This window comes from Eumetopias jubatus, unplaced genomic scaffold, assembly GCF_037043125.1.
Source record: "Eumetopias jubatus isolate StellerSeaLion01/CBP00866 unplaced genomic scaffold, mEumJub1_p1.0 scaffold_23, whole genome shotgun sequence".
Classification (NCBI taxonomy): domain Eukaryota; kingdom Metazoa; phylum Chordata; class Mammalia; order Carnivora; family Otariidae; genus Eumetopias; species Eumetopias jubatus.
Window position 1 is genome coordinate 2108963 of NW_028274829.1, and position 16810 is coordinate 2125772.

The following is a 16810-nucleotide window of genomic DNA, read 5'->3' on the forward strand; positions in this document are numbered from 1 at the left end:
CTTTAGAAGCATTACTAGTATAGTGTCATATTTATACAATATCTTTAACTTTTTCTTATTAACCTTGTACATCAGTTTTGTTTTCTTTGGAATGAGGAGTAGCATATGGTCAGATTGCCCTGTGTTCAAGGATATCTTAACACACTACAGATAGAGATACCTTCTAGATTCACATACAAGTTAAAAGCAGGGTTGTATGTCTGCTCAGATATGCACCACACAAGCAACTTTAAACCTGCAGATAAGTGATCAGCAAAATAAAAATAAGCTCTGCGAGGGGAAGGAGCAAGATAGCAGAGGAGTAGGAGACCTAAATTTCATCTGGTCCCAGGGATTCAGCTAGACAAGTATCAAACCATTTGGAACACCTATAAACTCAACAGGAGGTCGAAGAAAAGAATAGCAACAACTCTCTGAACAGAAGAGCAACCACTTTCTGGAAGGTAGGTTGTGCGGAGAAGTGAATCCGAGGTGATGTTCAGGAAGATAGGCTCCAAGAAGGAGACTCTGTCAGCCACTACGGCAAGTGATAGAGAGCGGAGCACAAAATTGGAATGTTTAGAAGTCTGCTCCGCTGAGGGACTTCACTCCAGCAGCTAAGCAGGGGGTGGAACCCTCACTAGGACAGTGTAGTCTCAGGACCCTCAGGGTCAAAGAAAGACTGGGGGTGCCTGAGTGTGGTAGAGCTCCCAGGTATCGGAGCAAGGAAGCTGGCCACAAAGATGGAGCCAAGGAATGGGCTCTCAGCTCGGGGTTGCCATAAATTGTGATCTGTAGCACAGTCAGGCCACTACTCTTTGAGCAGGGACCCAACAACCAGCAGATCTGGGGAGAGTCCCCTTCCTTCCCCAGGAATCTGCTGAGTTTGGAGATTCCAAACTGGGTCATATGCCAGAGATAGAAATGCTCAGTCACAGGCCGGGTGAGTGTGGAGTACGGCTGGAGACCAGGAGACACGAGTGATTGACTGCTTTTCTCTGGGGGCTCACTGAAGAGTGGGGCCCTGAGTTCTTGGCTCCTCCAGGGAGAATATTGGGAGGCTGCCATTTTCTTCCTCATCCTCCAAAGCTGTACAGAAAGCTTTCAGGAAACAAAAGCTACTGAGAGCAAACCTGAGCAGATTACTTAGCCTGGCCCCTGGCAAGTGTGGTGCAATTCCACCTCAAGCAAAGACATTTGAGAATAACTGCAACAGGTCCCTGCCCCAGAAGATCAGCAAGAACATCCAGCCAAGACCAAGTTTACCAATCAATGAGAATGGCAGAACTCCAGCACTAGTGGAATACTGCACATAGAATTCATGGCTTTTTTTCCCCATGATTCTTTAGTCTTTCAAAGTTAATTTTTAAAATATTCTTATTTTTTCTTTTTCTATTTTGTTTGAATTTTTCTTTTTCCCTTTTTCAACCAACATCTTATTTATCAGTCCCTTTTTTTATGAAAAATCTTTTTTATTTTTCATTTTTAGAGTCATATTCTATCCCTTCATTGTAGTAAACCTTATTTTTTGTGTATATATACAACTTGTTCTACTTCAAAGTTTTGGGGTACAGTTTCTTATAACAGACCAAAATATACCCTAAATCTCTAGTGAATGGCTTTGTTCTAATCTCCCACCTGATCACATTCTCTCCCCCCCTTTTTTTTTGTTTTTTTTAATTTCTCTTCTTTCTTTTTTCAACCAACTTCTTATCAATTCCTTTTATAAAATCTTTTATAATTTTCATCTTTACAGTCATATTCCATCCCTTCATCGTTTTTACTCTTATTTTTGTACATATATAAGTTTTTCTTTCTTTAAAATTTTGGGAGACAGTTTCTTCTAACAGACCAAAATATGCCTAATCACAAGCCTGATAATATTTGAGCATATTCTTTTATTTTTCTTTCTTTCCCTTTCCTTTCCCCCTGATTTCAGGTAGCTTCTGATTTGTTTTGTGTATATTTTTCTGGGGTTGTTGTTACCCTGTTAGCATTTTGTTTTCTCATTCATCTATTCTCCTCTGGACAAAATGACAAGACAGAAAAACACCTCAAAAAAGAGACCAAGAGGCAGTACCAACTGCCAGGGACATAATCAATATGGACATTAGTAGGATGTCGGAACTAGAGTTCAGAACGATGATTATAAAGATACTAGCTGGGCTTGAAAAAAGCATGGAAGATACTAGAGTATCTCTTTCTAGAGAAATAAAAGAATAAAATGTAACCAAATCAAAATCAAAAAGGCTATTAATGAGGTGCAATCAAAAATGGATACTGTGAGGATAAATGAGGCAGGACAGAGAATTAGTGATATAGAAAACCAAATGATGGAGAATAAAGAAGCTGAGAAAAAAAGAGAGAAACAACTACTGGATCTTGAGGGCAGAATTCGAGAGATAAGTGATACCATAAGACGAAACAATATTAGAATAATTGCGATCCCAGAAGAAGAAAGAGAGAGGGGGGCAGAAGACATATTGGAGCAAATTATAGCAGAGAACGTAACCAATTTGGGGAAGGAAACAGGCATCAAAATCCAGGAGGCACAGAGAACCTCCCTCAAAATCAATAAAAATAGGTCAACACCCCAACATCTAACACTAAAACTTAACAAGTTTCAGAGACAAAGAGAAAATCGTGAAAGTAGATGAGGATGAGAGGTCTGTAACCTAGAATGGTAGAAACATTAGATTGACAGCAGACCTATCCACAGAGACCTGGAAGGCGAGAAAGGACTGGCATGATATATTCAGAGCACTAAACAAGAAAAATATGCAGCCAAGAATATTATATCCAGCTATGCTGTCATTGAAAATAGAAGGAGAGGTAAAAAGCTTCCAGGACAAACAAAAACTAAAAGAATTTGCAAACACAAAATCAGCCCTACAATAAATATTGAAAGGGGTCCTCTAAGCAAAGAGAGAACCTAAAAGTAACATAGACCAGAAAGGAACACAGACAATATACAGTAACAGTCACCTTACAGGCAATACACAATGACCCTAAATTCATAATGGGCTAAATGCCCCAATCAAAAGACACTGTATATCAGATCAGATAAAAAAACAAGATCCATTGATATGCTGTCTGCAATAGATTCATTTTAGACCCAAAGACACCCCCAGATTGAAAGTGAGGGGGTGGAAAACCATTTACCATGGTAATGGACATCGAAAGAAAGCTGGGGTGGCAATCCTTATATCAGACAAATTAGATTTTAAAACAAAGACTGTAATAAGAGATTAGAAGGACACTATATCCTACTTAAAGGGTTTATCCAACAAGAAGATCTAACAATTGTAAATATCTATGCCCCGAACATGGGAGCAGCCAATTATATAAGGCAATTAATAACAAAAGCAAAGAAATACATTGACAACAATACAATAATAGTGGGAGACTTTAACACCCCACTGACTGAAATGGACAGATCATCTAAGCAAAAGATCAACAAGGAAATAAAGGCTTTAAATGGCACACTGGACCAAATGGACTTCAGAACATTCCATCCAAAGCAACAAAATACACATTCTTCTCTAGTGCCTATGGAACATTCTCCAGAATAGATCACATACTCAGTCACAAATCAGGTCTCAACTGGTACCAAAAGACTGGGATCATTCCCTGCATATTTTCAGACTACAAGCCTTTGAAACTAGAACTTAATCACAAGAGGAAAGTCAGAAAGAACTCAAATACATGGAGGCTAAAGAGCATCCTACTAAAGACTGAATGGGTCAACCAGGAAATTGAAGGAGAATTTTTAAAATCCATGGAAACCAATGAAAATGAAAACACAACTGTTTAAAATCTTTGGGTTGCAGCAAAGGCAGTCCTAAGAGGAAAGTGTATAGCAATACAAGCCTTTCTCAAGAAACAAGAAAGGTCTCAAATACAAAACCTAACCCTACACCTAAAGTAGCTGGAGAAAGAACAGCAAATAAAGCCTAAATCCAGCAGGAGAAGAGAACTAATAAAGATCAGAGCAGAAACTAATGAAATAGAAACCAAAAGAAGAGTAAAACAGATTAATAAAACTAGGAGCTGGCTCCTTGAAAGAATTATTAAGATTGATAAACCCCTGGCCAGTTTTACTAAAAAGAAAAGAGAAATGACCCAAATAAATAAAATCATGAATGAAAGAGGAGAGATCACAAACAACACCAAAGAAATACAAACAATTAGAAGAACATATTATGAGCAACTATATGCCAGCAAATTAGATAATCTGGAAGAAATGAATGCATTCCTAGAAATGTCTAAACTACCCATACTGAACCAGGGAGAAATAAAAATCCTGAATAGACCCATAACCATTAAGGAAATTGAAGCAGTAATCAAAAATTTCCGAACAAACAAGAGCTCAGGGCCAGATGGCTTCCCAGGAGAATTCTATGAAACATTTAAAGAAGAATTAATACCTGTTCTTCTGAAACTGTTCTAAAAAATAGAAATGGAAGGAAAACTTCCAAACTCATTTTATGAATCCAGCATTACCTTGATCCCAAAACCAGAAAAAGACCCCAACAAAAAGGAGAATTACAGACTAATATCCATGATGAATATGGATGCAAAAATTCTCACCCAAAATACTAGCCAATAGGATCCAACAGTATATTAAAAGGATTGTTCACCATCACCAAGAGGAATTTATTCCTGGGCTGCAATGTTGGTTCAACATCCGCGAATCAATCAATGTGATACAATACATTAACAAAAGAAAGGGCAAGAACCATATAATCCTCTCAATAGAGGCAGAAAAAGCATTTAACAAAATAGAGCATCCCTTTTTGATTAAAATTCTTCAGAGTGTAGGGATAGAGGGTACATATCTCAATATCATAAAAGCCATCTATGAAAAACCCACAGCGAATATCATTCTCAATGGGGAAAAACTGAGAGCTTTTCCCCTCCCCTAGTGGGAAGGATGTCCACTATCACCACTGCTATTCATGTAGTACTAGAAGTCCTAGCCACAGCAATCAGACAAAAAAAAAAAAAGAAATAAAAGGCATCCGAATTGGCAAAGAAGAAGTCAAACTCTCACTATTTGCAGATGATATGATAATTTATGTGGAAAACCCAAGACTCCACCCCAAAACTATCACAACTCATACAGAAATTCAGTAAAGTGGCAGTATATAAAATCAATGCACAGAAATAAGTTGCATTTCTATACACCAGCCACAAGACAGAAGAAAGAAAAATTAAGGAGTCGATCCCATTTACAAATGCACCCAAAACCATAAGATACTAGGAATAAATCTCACCCAAGAGGCAAAGAATATGTACTCAGAAAACTATAAAATATTCATAAAAGAAATTGAGGAAGACACAAAGAAATGGAAAAATGTTCCATGCTTATGGATTGGAAGAACAAATATTGTGAAGATGTCAATGTTACCTAGAGCAATCTACACATTTAATGCAACCCCTATCAAAATACCATCCACTTTTTTCAAAGAAATGGAACACATAATCCTAAAATTTGTATGGAACCAGAAAAGACCCCAAAATAGCCAGAGGAATGTCGAAAAAGAAAAGTAAAGCTGGTGACACACAATTCTGGACTTCAAGCTCTATTACAAAGCTCTAATCATCAAGACAGTATGGTACTGGTATAAAAACAGACACATAGATCAATGGAGAGCCCAGAAATGGACCCTCAACTCTATGGTCTACTAATTTTCAACAAAGCAGGAAAGAATGTCCAATGGCAAAAAGTCTGCTTAACAATTGGTTTTGGGAAAATTGGACAGCCACATGCAGAGGAATGAAACTGGACCATTTCCTTACACCACACACAAAAATAGACTCCAAATGGTTGAAAGACCTCAGTGTGAGACAGGAGTCCATCAACATCCTAAAGGAGAACACAGGCAGCAACCTTTTCGACCTCAGCCACAGCAACTTCTTCCTAGAAACATCACCAAAGGCAAGGGAAGCAAGGGCAAAAATGAACTATTGGGACTTCATCAAGATAAAAAGCTTTTGCACAGCAAAGGAAACAGGCAACAAAACCAAAAGACAGCCGACAGAATGGGAGAAGATATTTGCAAATGACATATCAGATAAAGGGCTAGTATCCAAAATCTATAGAGAACTTCTCAAACTCAACAACCAAGGAACAAATAATCCAATCAAGAAATGGGCAGAAGACATGAACGGACATTTTTCCAAAGAAGACATCCAAATAGCCAACAGACATACGAAAAAGTGCTCAATAGCACTTGGCATCAGGAAAATACAAATCAAAACTACAATGAGATGTCACCTCACACCCGTCAGAATGGCTAAAATTAACAAGTCAGGAAACAGCAGATGTTGGCGAGGACTGTTGGTGGGAATGCAAACTGGTGCAGCCACTCTGGAAAACAGTATGGAGTTTCCTCAAAAAGTTGAAAATAGAGCTATTCTATGACCCAGAAATTCCACTACTGGTTTACCCCAAAGATACAAATGTAGTGCCCTAAAGGGGTACTTGCACCCCAATGTTTATAGCAGCCATGTCCACAATAGCCAACCTATGGAAAGAGCCAAGATGTCCATCAACAGATGAATGGATAAAGAAGATGTAGTATATACACACACACACACACACACACACACACACACACACACACACAATGGAATATTATGCAGCCATCAAAAAAAAACCCAAAATCTTGCTATTTGCAATGATGTGGATGGAACTAGAGGGTATTATGCTAAGCGAAATAAGTCAATCAGAGGAAGATAGGTATCATATGATCTCACTGATATGAGGAATTCTTAATCTCAGGAGACAGACTGAGGGTTTTGGGAGTGGTGGGTGGTGGGAGGGATGGGGAGTTTCGGTGATGGACATTGGGGAGGGTATGTTCTATGGTGAGCACTGTGAATTGTGTAAGACTGATGAATTATAGACCTGTACCTCTGAAACAAGATAGTAGGAAAGGAAAAATGAACGGGGGAGATTGGAGGGGGAGACGAACCATGAGAGACTATGGACTCTGAGAAAAAAAACTGAGGGTTTTAGAGGGGAGGGGGTGGGGGGATGGGCTAGCCTCGTGATGGGTATTAAGGAGGGCACTTATTGTTTGGACACCTGGGTGTTATACGCAAACAATAAATCATGGATCACTACATCAAAAGCTAATTATATTATGTATGGTGACTAACATAACATAATAAAATAAATTTTAAAAAATAAGCTCTGCATTTTGCTATATTATTTCATATATTTTCCCTTTATGTTTAACACAAGCTTCTTGTCATATTTACAGTCGGGATCCATGAATATTTTATCTGTATTTATGCAATAAGATGATCAATGTACTGACTTCTCTTCTGAGGGGCCAGAATTCCTATAGTTATAAATAAAATCATCTACTGAACATGTAAGAGCATTGGAAGTACTTTGCATCAGCTGAGAAGGTAGGAGTCTTAGAAGAGATCCCCCAAATTCTCCAGTCCTTTGTTTTCCCTGCTTAAAGGTAGACCCATGGCATGGAGTATCTGGAGTCCTTCAGAGAGAGAAATCAGAGAGAAACTTGAGCCTCCCACAGCTACCACTCCCTGGTAAATCTGGGAGTGAATGGCATCATTCTTCTAACCCCACTTGTCTTTCTGAGCCAGGAAGCAGCTGCGATCTTTGCTCTAAATCTTTGGGTGAAAGACTGTTTTGAAGTGGCAGCTGTGCATTTAGAAGGCTGAGTTCTATTGTTAAAGGGCAAGCATGCCATGTCAACCCACCTCACCCTAACTCATCACGATGAGGAAGAATGTGGACTTATTAAAATATGTGTGCAACAAAAATATGCAGGAAGAAATGAGAATTTTATCAGATTATATATCAGTGCCAGTATGTCAGCTGTGTGTATGTCTTGCATACTAGATTTTTCTGTACAAAATACTTCCTGACCCCTTTCCAGTATAAATTATCATCCCCCATCTTCTTCCCTCCCTGCTCATCATCACTGATTCTCCAGCAGTCTATATTTTGGCCCTCATCACACTACTATAATAATTGTTGTTTGTCTGCCTCCAGTGTTAGACTGATCTCCTTCAACACAAAGATGTCTTATTTCATAAGCATAGTGGTGAGCACCCACCAATTCTATAAAAAGTGCTGAGTTAATGAAATTCAAAAGAAGACCCAGTTATTATTTAACTCATATTATAGAAAATTGAATTATGTTACAAGTCAAAAATGTGACTTCCAAAGTACTGTTTGGCAGACATGGAATGTTCTCTGATATTGCCCATGTGAAATGTGACCAGCACAACTAAATTGATTTTTTAAATTTTATTTTAAATAATTTAAATAGCTGCATGTGCTAGTGCTTATTATATTGGACAGCACAGTCCCAAGGCCACACATCTGTGTCCAATGAAGACCAGCTGTAACTTCATTAGCTAGGGAAGCAGGCATTATCTATTTCTTCACACCATCCTAAATGGAGAGAATGGGGCAGGGGGTGAATGACACCATACCAACAGGTCTACTTGCCCTTTATGTAGTGGGACAGGAGGCTGAGGGTTGTAGTTTTTCTTGCTTTGGGAGTCTGGAGAGAATTTGGACTTTCAGTTGTCTTCTCCCCTCACCTCCCTTCAAATTTCCAAGAAAGTTGTATGACAGAATAAGATGGAATTCCATCAACCTTGCTGCCAAATCTCTAGTATCCAAAAGCCTTGAAGGTATTGACTTGCTGGTGAAATTGAATTGTATTATATTGAATTGAATTGTGTATTGCTGGTTCCCATTGTATGTAGTTTCATAAGTCCATTTTAGGGAGGTTTGTCTTCATGACAACAGCCAACTATCTTTTGAAATAAAAGAAATCACACTTTTTTTATGAAGCCTTGACCTTTTTTTTAAATTTTTTATTGTTATGTTAATCACCACACATTACATCATTAGTTCTTGATGTAGTGTTCCATGATTCGTTGTTTGTGCGTAACACCCAGTGCTCCACGCAGAACGTGCCCTCCTTAATACCCATCACCAGGCTAACCCATCCCCCCACCCCCTCCCCTCTAAAACCCTCAGTTTTTTTTCTCAGAGTCCATAGTCTCTCATGGTTCGTCTCCCCCTCCAACTTACTCCCCTTCATTCTTCCCCTCCTGCTATCTTCTTCTTTTTCTTTTTTCCTAACATATCTTGCATTATTTGTTTCAGAAGTACAGATCTGTGATTCAACAGTCTTGCACAATTCACAGCGCTCACCATAGCACATACCCTACCCAATGTCTATCACCCAGCCACCCCATCCCTCCCACACCCCACCACTCAGCAACACTCAGTTTGTTTCCTGAGATTAAAAATTCCTCATATCTGTGAGGAGCCTTGACCTTTTGTATTTCCAGTGAACTGAAGAGAAATCTGGTAATGAGGGTTTATAGTCACCTCTTGCAGTGGGGTTTTAGCAAATACTACTTTTGCATGGGATGCTCATCAAAATAGAAAAGACTATCTCCAAAGCTTTATGCTGGGTAGTTATTCTGTGTCTACTGGGGAAAATAAATTTAACTGGCTTAATGTGCATGCCTTGAGATAATGAACTTATCTCGATTGCAGTTAAATATCATAATGCATTCAGAGTTCTACTTCCCTGACAACCATTTAAAGGTCTGGATAATACAAACAAGGGATGGGAAGTCAGAAGAGGTACTGACATTGCCCCAAGCCAGTGCCACTTCAACTGAAACATAAATGTCTCTGAACTGAAAATATCACCTGGCTCTGCCCTTTTGAGAGAGCTTTATGTACATCTTAAGTAAATAGTTTATTTTAAAAATGATTAAGCCTGTTTTTAATTAATCAAGATTCAGCTTGTTTCAACTTTTTCATTTCACTTTATTGATGTTCATTTTGTCTTTTGTTTTTTTTCTGTTCCTTTTCCTTCAATACTTAGAGGTCATTCACTGGTTCTGGGTTCTTACTCTGAACACATATATCAGAGAAGAATGCAGGTAGAAATCAGTGAGAATGAGGATGGGGGATAAACTGCTGGTGTTGGCTGGGCTGGAGAGATATTTTTATTAAAAAGTTGAGGGAATTTGACGTTGACATGAATGAAATGTTGATGTTGAGTGGACCCACCTGAGTGGAGGTTGATGACTTTGTACTTGTAGGGACCAAAATACCCATCAACTTTCCAAAATGACCATGTTGATATTTTCTGAACCCAACAACAGTGTAATTACTATATCTGCTTCTTCTGGTTGCCCAGGAGGTCAAGACTGGGAGAAAGCTATGGGCTGATACAGAAATAGAGGTACTTGAAACCCCCCAGGGTTAAGTTGGGGGAGTCATTATTCTTCGTGGAACTGCAGCTTCACTGCTGTCCTCTCTCTTGACTTTGTTAGTGGAATGATTTCCCCTCATTGTCATTCGAGCAGCCCAATACTATAGCTCCAGGTCAATGAGGAAACTGTAGAATTGTGACTTTCTCCATTAATTATTTGTCAGTTGGTTGCTCTACTACTAATCCCAAGTAAATTAAATTACATTCCCTCTTGGAGTCTCAGGGTCCTCCCCACAGAATGTGAGATGAGGACAACTACACAAAACTGGCCCTTGGCATGTTGAGCTGTTAACAACAGAGCATGAGAGGGGACATGGCAAGGGAGAGTCCTCTCTGTGAAGGTGTGCTATTGATGAAGACAGAGATGATTTGCCCATAACCACTGCATTTTCTCTCCTTTGCATCCAGGCTGCTTCGAATGCTGCATCAAGTGTCTGGGAGGAGTCCCCTATGCCTCTCTTGTGGCCACCATCCTCTGCTTCTCTGGGGTCACCTTGTTCTGTGGCTGTGGACATGTGGCCCTTGCAGGCACTGTGGCAATTCTTGAACAACACTTCGCCACCAACACCAGTGACCATGCCTTGTTCAGCGAGGTGTAAGTATTAGTTACCTTTTAAAGTGTATTTGAGTAGTGCCTGGCTCAATCAGTAGAGCAGATGACTCTTGATCTTATGGTTGTGAGTTCAAACCCCACAGAGATTAACTTAAATAAAAAAATTAAAGTTGAAAATTTAAAAAAGTGTACTTAAAATGCAACCACCTCATGGCATTTCTTAAAAACTATAGTGCAGTAAGGATTATTGAAAGATGGTTAAATATGAAATGCCAGGAAGCTGTCTTCCCATGCAGACAATGATTCTATTGGCAGGATCTGTCTGATACAACTATTTTAGAACTCCAGATGCTATTTAAGACTTACAACCACCAGGGAGAGTCTTGGATGATTAATTTTATTCACTTTTAGCCCTCAACATTAACATCTGCAGATACCATACCTTCTACCCCTGCAGACTTTGAGCAGCTTGTATACAGCTGGTAGAACTAGGGTGGGCAAAAAGTATCCTACTGTACAAATATCAGGCATTTATGCTCTAATTATGGAATTCTCCTTTTGATTGCAGGGTTAGGCAGCCACTGTTCCTCTTCTCATTTTTCTGAGCCCTTCCCACTCTGGCTGAAATGACTTCCAGGGAATTTAGAGAGCCAATGCTTATCTTCACCCTCCTTTATTTTTCTTTTTTCTTTGTTGGGAGCAAGACATTGAAGACTACAGCATTCAAAAGCAACCATGTATGTGAGAGAAAGTAGAAAGTAACTCCACATTCTCAGGGGAAGGCACAGGATTAGAAAAGATGAGAAGATTTTAAATTTATATCTCAGGATGATCCTCAGCACAGATATTCTGCAACAATCAAAAGCAATGAAAAAAAACCTACAAAAATATAGTGAAGCTTAAGGAAGGAGAATCTGATTTCTGAAGTTACCACATTATTAGATTAAAATATACAATTTTCAACAAAAAACGTAAGGTATACAATTATATAATTATTAAGGAGATTGAATCAGTAATCAACAATATCTCAACAAAGAAAAGCACTGGACCTGATGGCTTCACTGGTGAATTCTATGAAACATATTAAAAATTAATATCAATCCTTCTCAAACTTTTTCAAAAAATTGACCAGGAGGGAACATGTCCTAATTCATTCTGTGAGACCAGCATTATTTCCCTAATACCAAAGGCAGATAAAAACACTACAAGAAAACTACAGATCAATCTCTATAAACATTGAAGCAAAAATCCACAACAAAATTCTAGCAAACTGAATTAAGCAGTACACTATAGGGTGCATATACCATGACTAAGGGATTTATTCAACCATGATTCAACATAAGAAAATCTATCAACGTAATTTGCCATATTGACATGGGGAAAGGAGGAAGCACAATTATTTCAAATTTTGCAAAAACATTTGACAAAATTCAATACTCCTTAATAATAAAAACAGTCAACAAACTAGGAGTAGGAGAACATTACATTATAAAAATTTTAATGAAAACCCCACATCAAACATTATACTCAATGCTGAAACACTAGCAGTTTTCCCTCCAAGATGAAGAACAAGGCACGAATGTCTGCTTACAACACTTCTATTCAACATACTACTAGAAGTCCTGGTCTAGCAATTAAGTGAGTAAAAGAAACAAGTAAAATTATTTCTGCTCACAGATGGTCTGATCTAATATATAAAATCCCTAAGGATCACAATACACACACACACACACACACACACACACACACACACACACACACAAAACTGTTAGAACTTAAATTCAGTGAGGTAGCAGGATACAAATTTATCACTTGAAATTAATTGATTTCTATACAATATTAGAGATTAATTTGAAAATGAAATTAAAATAGTTCTGATTATAGTGCTATACAAAAACAAACAAACAAACAAAACTTAGGAATTAATTTAACCAAAGAGGTAAAAGCTTTGTACTATAAAAACTATGAAATAGTTCTGAAAGAAATTTAAAAATACATAAATGGAAAGCCATTCATGTTCATGGAGTGGAAAATTTGTTACTGTTAAATTGTCAGTAGTACTCAAAATGATCTACAGATTTAATGCAATCCATACCAAAATCTGCATGATGATATTCTTGCAGAAATAGAAACACTGACCCTAAAATTTATTGGAAATTCCAAGATGCCAAATAAACATAATAATCCTTAAAAAAACAAAACAAAACTGGAGGACTCATACTTTCTAATTTCAAACTTATTACAAAGACACAGTAATCAAAATGTACTGGCATAAAGACAGACATATAGACTGATGGAATAGAATAAATAGAGAGCCCAGAAATAAACTCTTTCTTATATGATCAAAAGATTTCCAAATGTGCCAAGCCATTTATTCAACTGGGAAAAAAACAGTCTTTTCAATGAATTCTGCTGAGAAAACTGGATATCCACATGCAAAGGAGTGAAACTGGACTCTCACCTAACACCATATACAAAATTTAACACAAAATCGATCCATGTCTTCAATGTAAAACCTAAAACTATAAAACTCTTAGGAAAATACATAGGGCAAAAGTTTTACATTAGATTTGGCAATTATTTCTCGCATATGAAACCAAAGCAGGCAACTAAAGGAAAAACAGACAAACTGGACTTCATGAAAATTTAAAAATTGTGCATCAAAAGATATTATCAACAGGGTGAAAAGACAAAATACAAAATAGGAGAATGTATTTTTAAATCATATCTGAAAAAGGATTAATGTCCAGAGTATACAAAAAACTGTAAAAGTTCAACAACAGAAAAACAAACAATCTGATTCAAAAATGGGCCAAGAACTTGCGGTGCCTGGGTGGCTCAGTCGGCTGAGCATCTGACTCTTGGTTTCAGCTCAGGTCATAAACTCAGGGTCTTGAGATCAAGCCCTATGTTGAGTCGTGAGTTGGGTTCCATGCTTAGTGAGGACACCCTCTCCCCCTGCCCCTCCCCCTGCTCTCTCTCTCTAAAAATAAATAAGTAAATCTTTTTAAGAGTGGGCAAAGAACTTGAATAGACATTTATTTAAAGAAGATATGCACGTAGCCAATAAAAATATAATTCAGTATTAATATTTAGTAGGGAAATGCAAATCCGAACTACAGTGAAATTGTGGGAAAAGAGTAGATTAGGAAAATCCTGAGCTCACCTCCTCTCATGGACATACTGAAATTACAATTACATATAATAGAGCTTACTGTGAAAACAACCTGAACACTAGCAGAACAGCTCTTCTACAGCAAATATGTTTTTAATGATGAAGAAGGGGAGGGGCAGAGACCTGGTTGGGAACAAAACCTCCAGCATGAGGACCCACAAGGGAGACGGATATTACAGGAAGGGAGGTCCTCCCTGAAGAGCAATGGAATTAAGCCCCACACTGGGCATCTGTAACTCTAGAGATTTAAACAGAAAAGAAAATCCTTTATAACATCTATCTTTGAAAAAGAGCAGGACTTAACTTTGGGAGCCTTCAAAATCAGGAGGTCTAACTTCAGAAGAGCCAAAAGGCTATAGAAAATTGAGACTCCACTCTTAAAGGGCCAGAGCACTATATTCAGTCAGTCCAAGACCAAGCACAGAGGCGGTAGCTTGAAAAGTGCCAGATTTATATGTGAAGGGGAATTATTAACTAATTTTAGGGCATGCATCAATAGGGCGGGGATCTGTAGGAGCTTTATCCAGAAATAGAAGTGCTGGTGAGGGCCATTTTTCTGATTCCTTTAGCCTAGCTGGTGGAAGGCAGTTTTGACACTATGTTGCTAACAATTCTCATCCTGCCATGGCATTCCAAAGCAAATCTGTCCCACCTAACATGCCCTACATATGGTGTTTCTCTAAAGTAGTCAACTACACTTGGTGGGGAGCTCCAGTCAAAATAGTAGCCCTTGGAGCAACTACTGCTCCAAGAAGTGGGGGTGGGGGGCAACTCTATGCACCTGTATGTCCACCATAGGTACAGCTCAGCCTGTCAATCAGCTGTGCCAGGATCCAACCCCATCTACCTGCAAGCTACAGTAACTCTAGCCAGGCCTCTCAGTCAACCATGCCAGAGGCTAGACCTCACCTGTGCACTACAGTAGTAACACCTGGTAACTGCAGCCAGGAATGCTTGGGACCAGAGTACACACAAAAGGAGTCACTGCCCCTTAAAAACAGTAGCATACTCATGCACATATAGGAGGCAGCCCTGGAGTGCCTTGTTCTGGTGACTAGAGGAAACTGAGTGCTAAGTCCTAAAAGATGTTTTCTATACAACACCACTACTTTCAAGTCTAGGGAACATAGCTAACCTCCATAACACAGAGGAACAAACACAGAGAGTCAGACAAAATGAGGAAAAAGAGAAATATGCTCCAAATGAAAGAATAACTTTTCATTTTCCAAATGAAAGAATAACTCAGAACTTTTTCTGAGCAAAATGGTGAAAAGCAATCTACCTAATGAAGAATTCAAAATTATGGTCACAAAGATTCTCATAAGACTTGAGAGAAGAGTGGATGAACTGAGAGAGAAATTCTTTTTCTTTTAATTTTATTTTATTATGCTAATCACCATACATGACATCATTAGTTTTTGATGTAGTGTTCCATGATTCATTGTTTGCATATAACACCCATTCAATACACGCTCCATTCAATACATGCCCTCTTTAATACCCATCACCAGGCTAACCCATCCCCCACCCCAGAAGCCTCAGTTTGTTTCTCAGAGTCCATAGTCTCTCATGGTTCATCTCCCCCTCCGATCTCCCCCGCTTCATTTTTCCCTTCCTACTATCTTGTTTCAGAGGTACAGGTCTGTGATTCATCAGTCTTACACAATTCACAGTGCTCACCATAGCACATACCCTCCCCAATGTCCATCACCCAGACACCCCATCCCTCCCACGACCCACCACTCCCAAAACCCTCAGTCTGTCTCCTGAGATTAAGAATTCCTCATATCAGTGAGATCATATGATACTTGTCTTCCTCTGATTGACTTATTTCGCTTAGCATAATACCCTCTAGTTCCATCCACATTATTGCAAATAGCAAGATTTTGGGGGGTTTCTGATGGCTGCATAATATTCCATTGCTATATATATATATATATATATATATATATATATATATATATGACATCTTCTTTATCCATTCATCTGTTGATGGACATCTTGGCTCTTCCCATAGTTTGGCTATTGTGGACATTTGCTGCTATAAATATTGGGGTGCATGTACCCCTTTTTGTAGTGCCTACAAATGTAGGGCACTACATTTGTATCTTTGGGGTAAATACCCAGTAGTGGAATTCTTGGGTCATAGGATAGCTCTATTTTCAACTTTTTGAGGAACCTTCATACTGTGGAGCCACCAGAGTGGCTGCACCAACTTGCATTCCCACCAACAGTGTAGGAGGGTTCCCCTTTCTCCGCATCCCCACCAACACCTGTCATTTCCTGACTTGTTAATTTTAGCCATTCTGATGGGTGTGAGGTGATATTTCATTGAGGTTTTGATTTGGATTTCCCTGATGCCAAGCGATGTTGAGCACTTTTTCATGTGTCTGTTGGCCATTTGGTTGTCTTCTTTGGAAAAATGTCTGTTCATGTCTTCTGCCCATTTCTTGATTGGATTATTTGTTCTTTGGTTGTTGAGTTTGAGAAGTTCTTTATAGATTTTGGATACTAGCCCTTTATCTGATATGTCATTTGCAAATATCTTCTGCCATTCTGTCGGTTGTCCTTTAGTTTTGTTGCTTGTTTCCTTTGCTGTGCAAAAGCTTTTTATCTTGATGAAGTCCCAATAGTTCACTTTTGCCCTTGCTTCCCTTGCCTTTGGCGATGTTTCTAGGAAGAAGTTGCTGTGGCTGAGGTCGAAGAGGTTGCTGCCTGTGCTCTCCTTTAGGATTTTGATGGACTCCTGTCTCATGTTGAGGTCTTTCAACAATTTTGAGTCTGTTTTTTGTGTGTGGTGTAAGGAAA

General features: G+C 38.7%; 1 protein-coding gene across 1 annotated transcript in view; it reads left to right on the plus strand.

Annotated features, from left to right (window-relative positions):
• The window catches only part of LOC148162086 (neuronal membrane glycoprotein M6-b-like), a 48572-nt gene that overhangs the window by 21296 nt on the left and 10466 nt on the right, over positions 1-16810 (plus strand). Inside the window, exon 2 of the mRNA XM_088020314.1 lies at positions 10683-10869. Coding sequence (XP_087876440.1) covers positions 10683-10869 — 187 coding nt within the window. The remainder of the gene's footprint in view (positions 1-10682; positions 10870-16810) is intronic.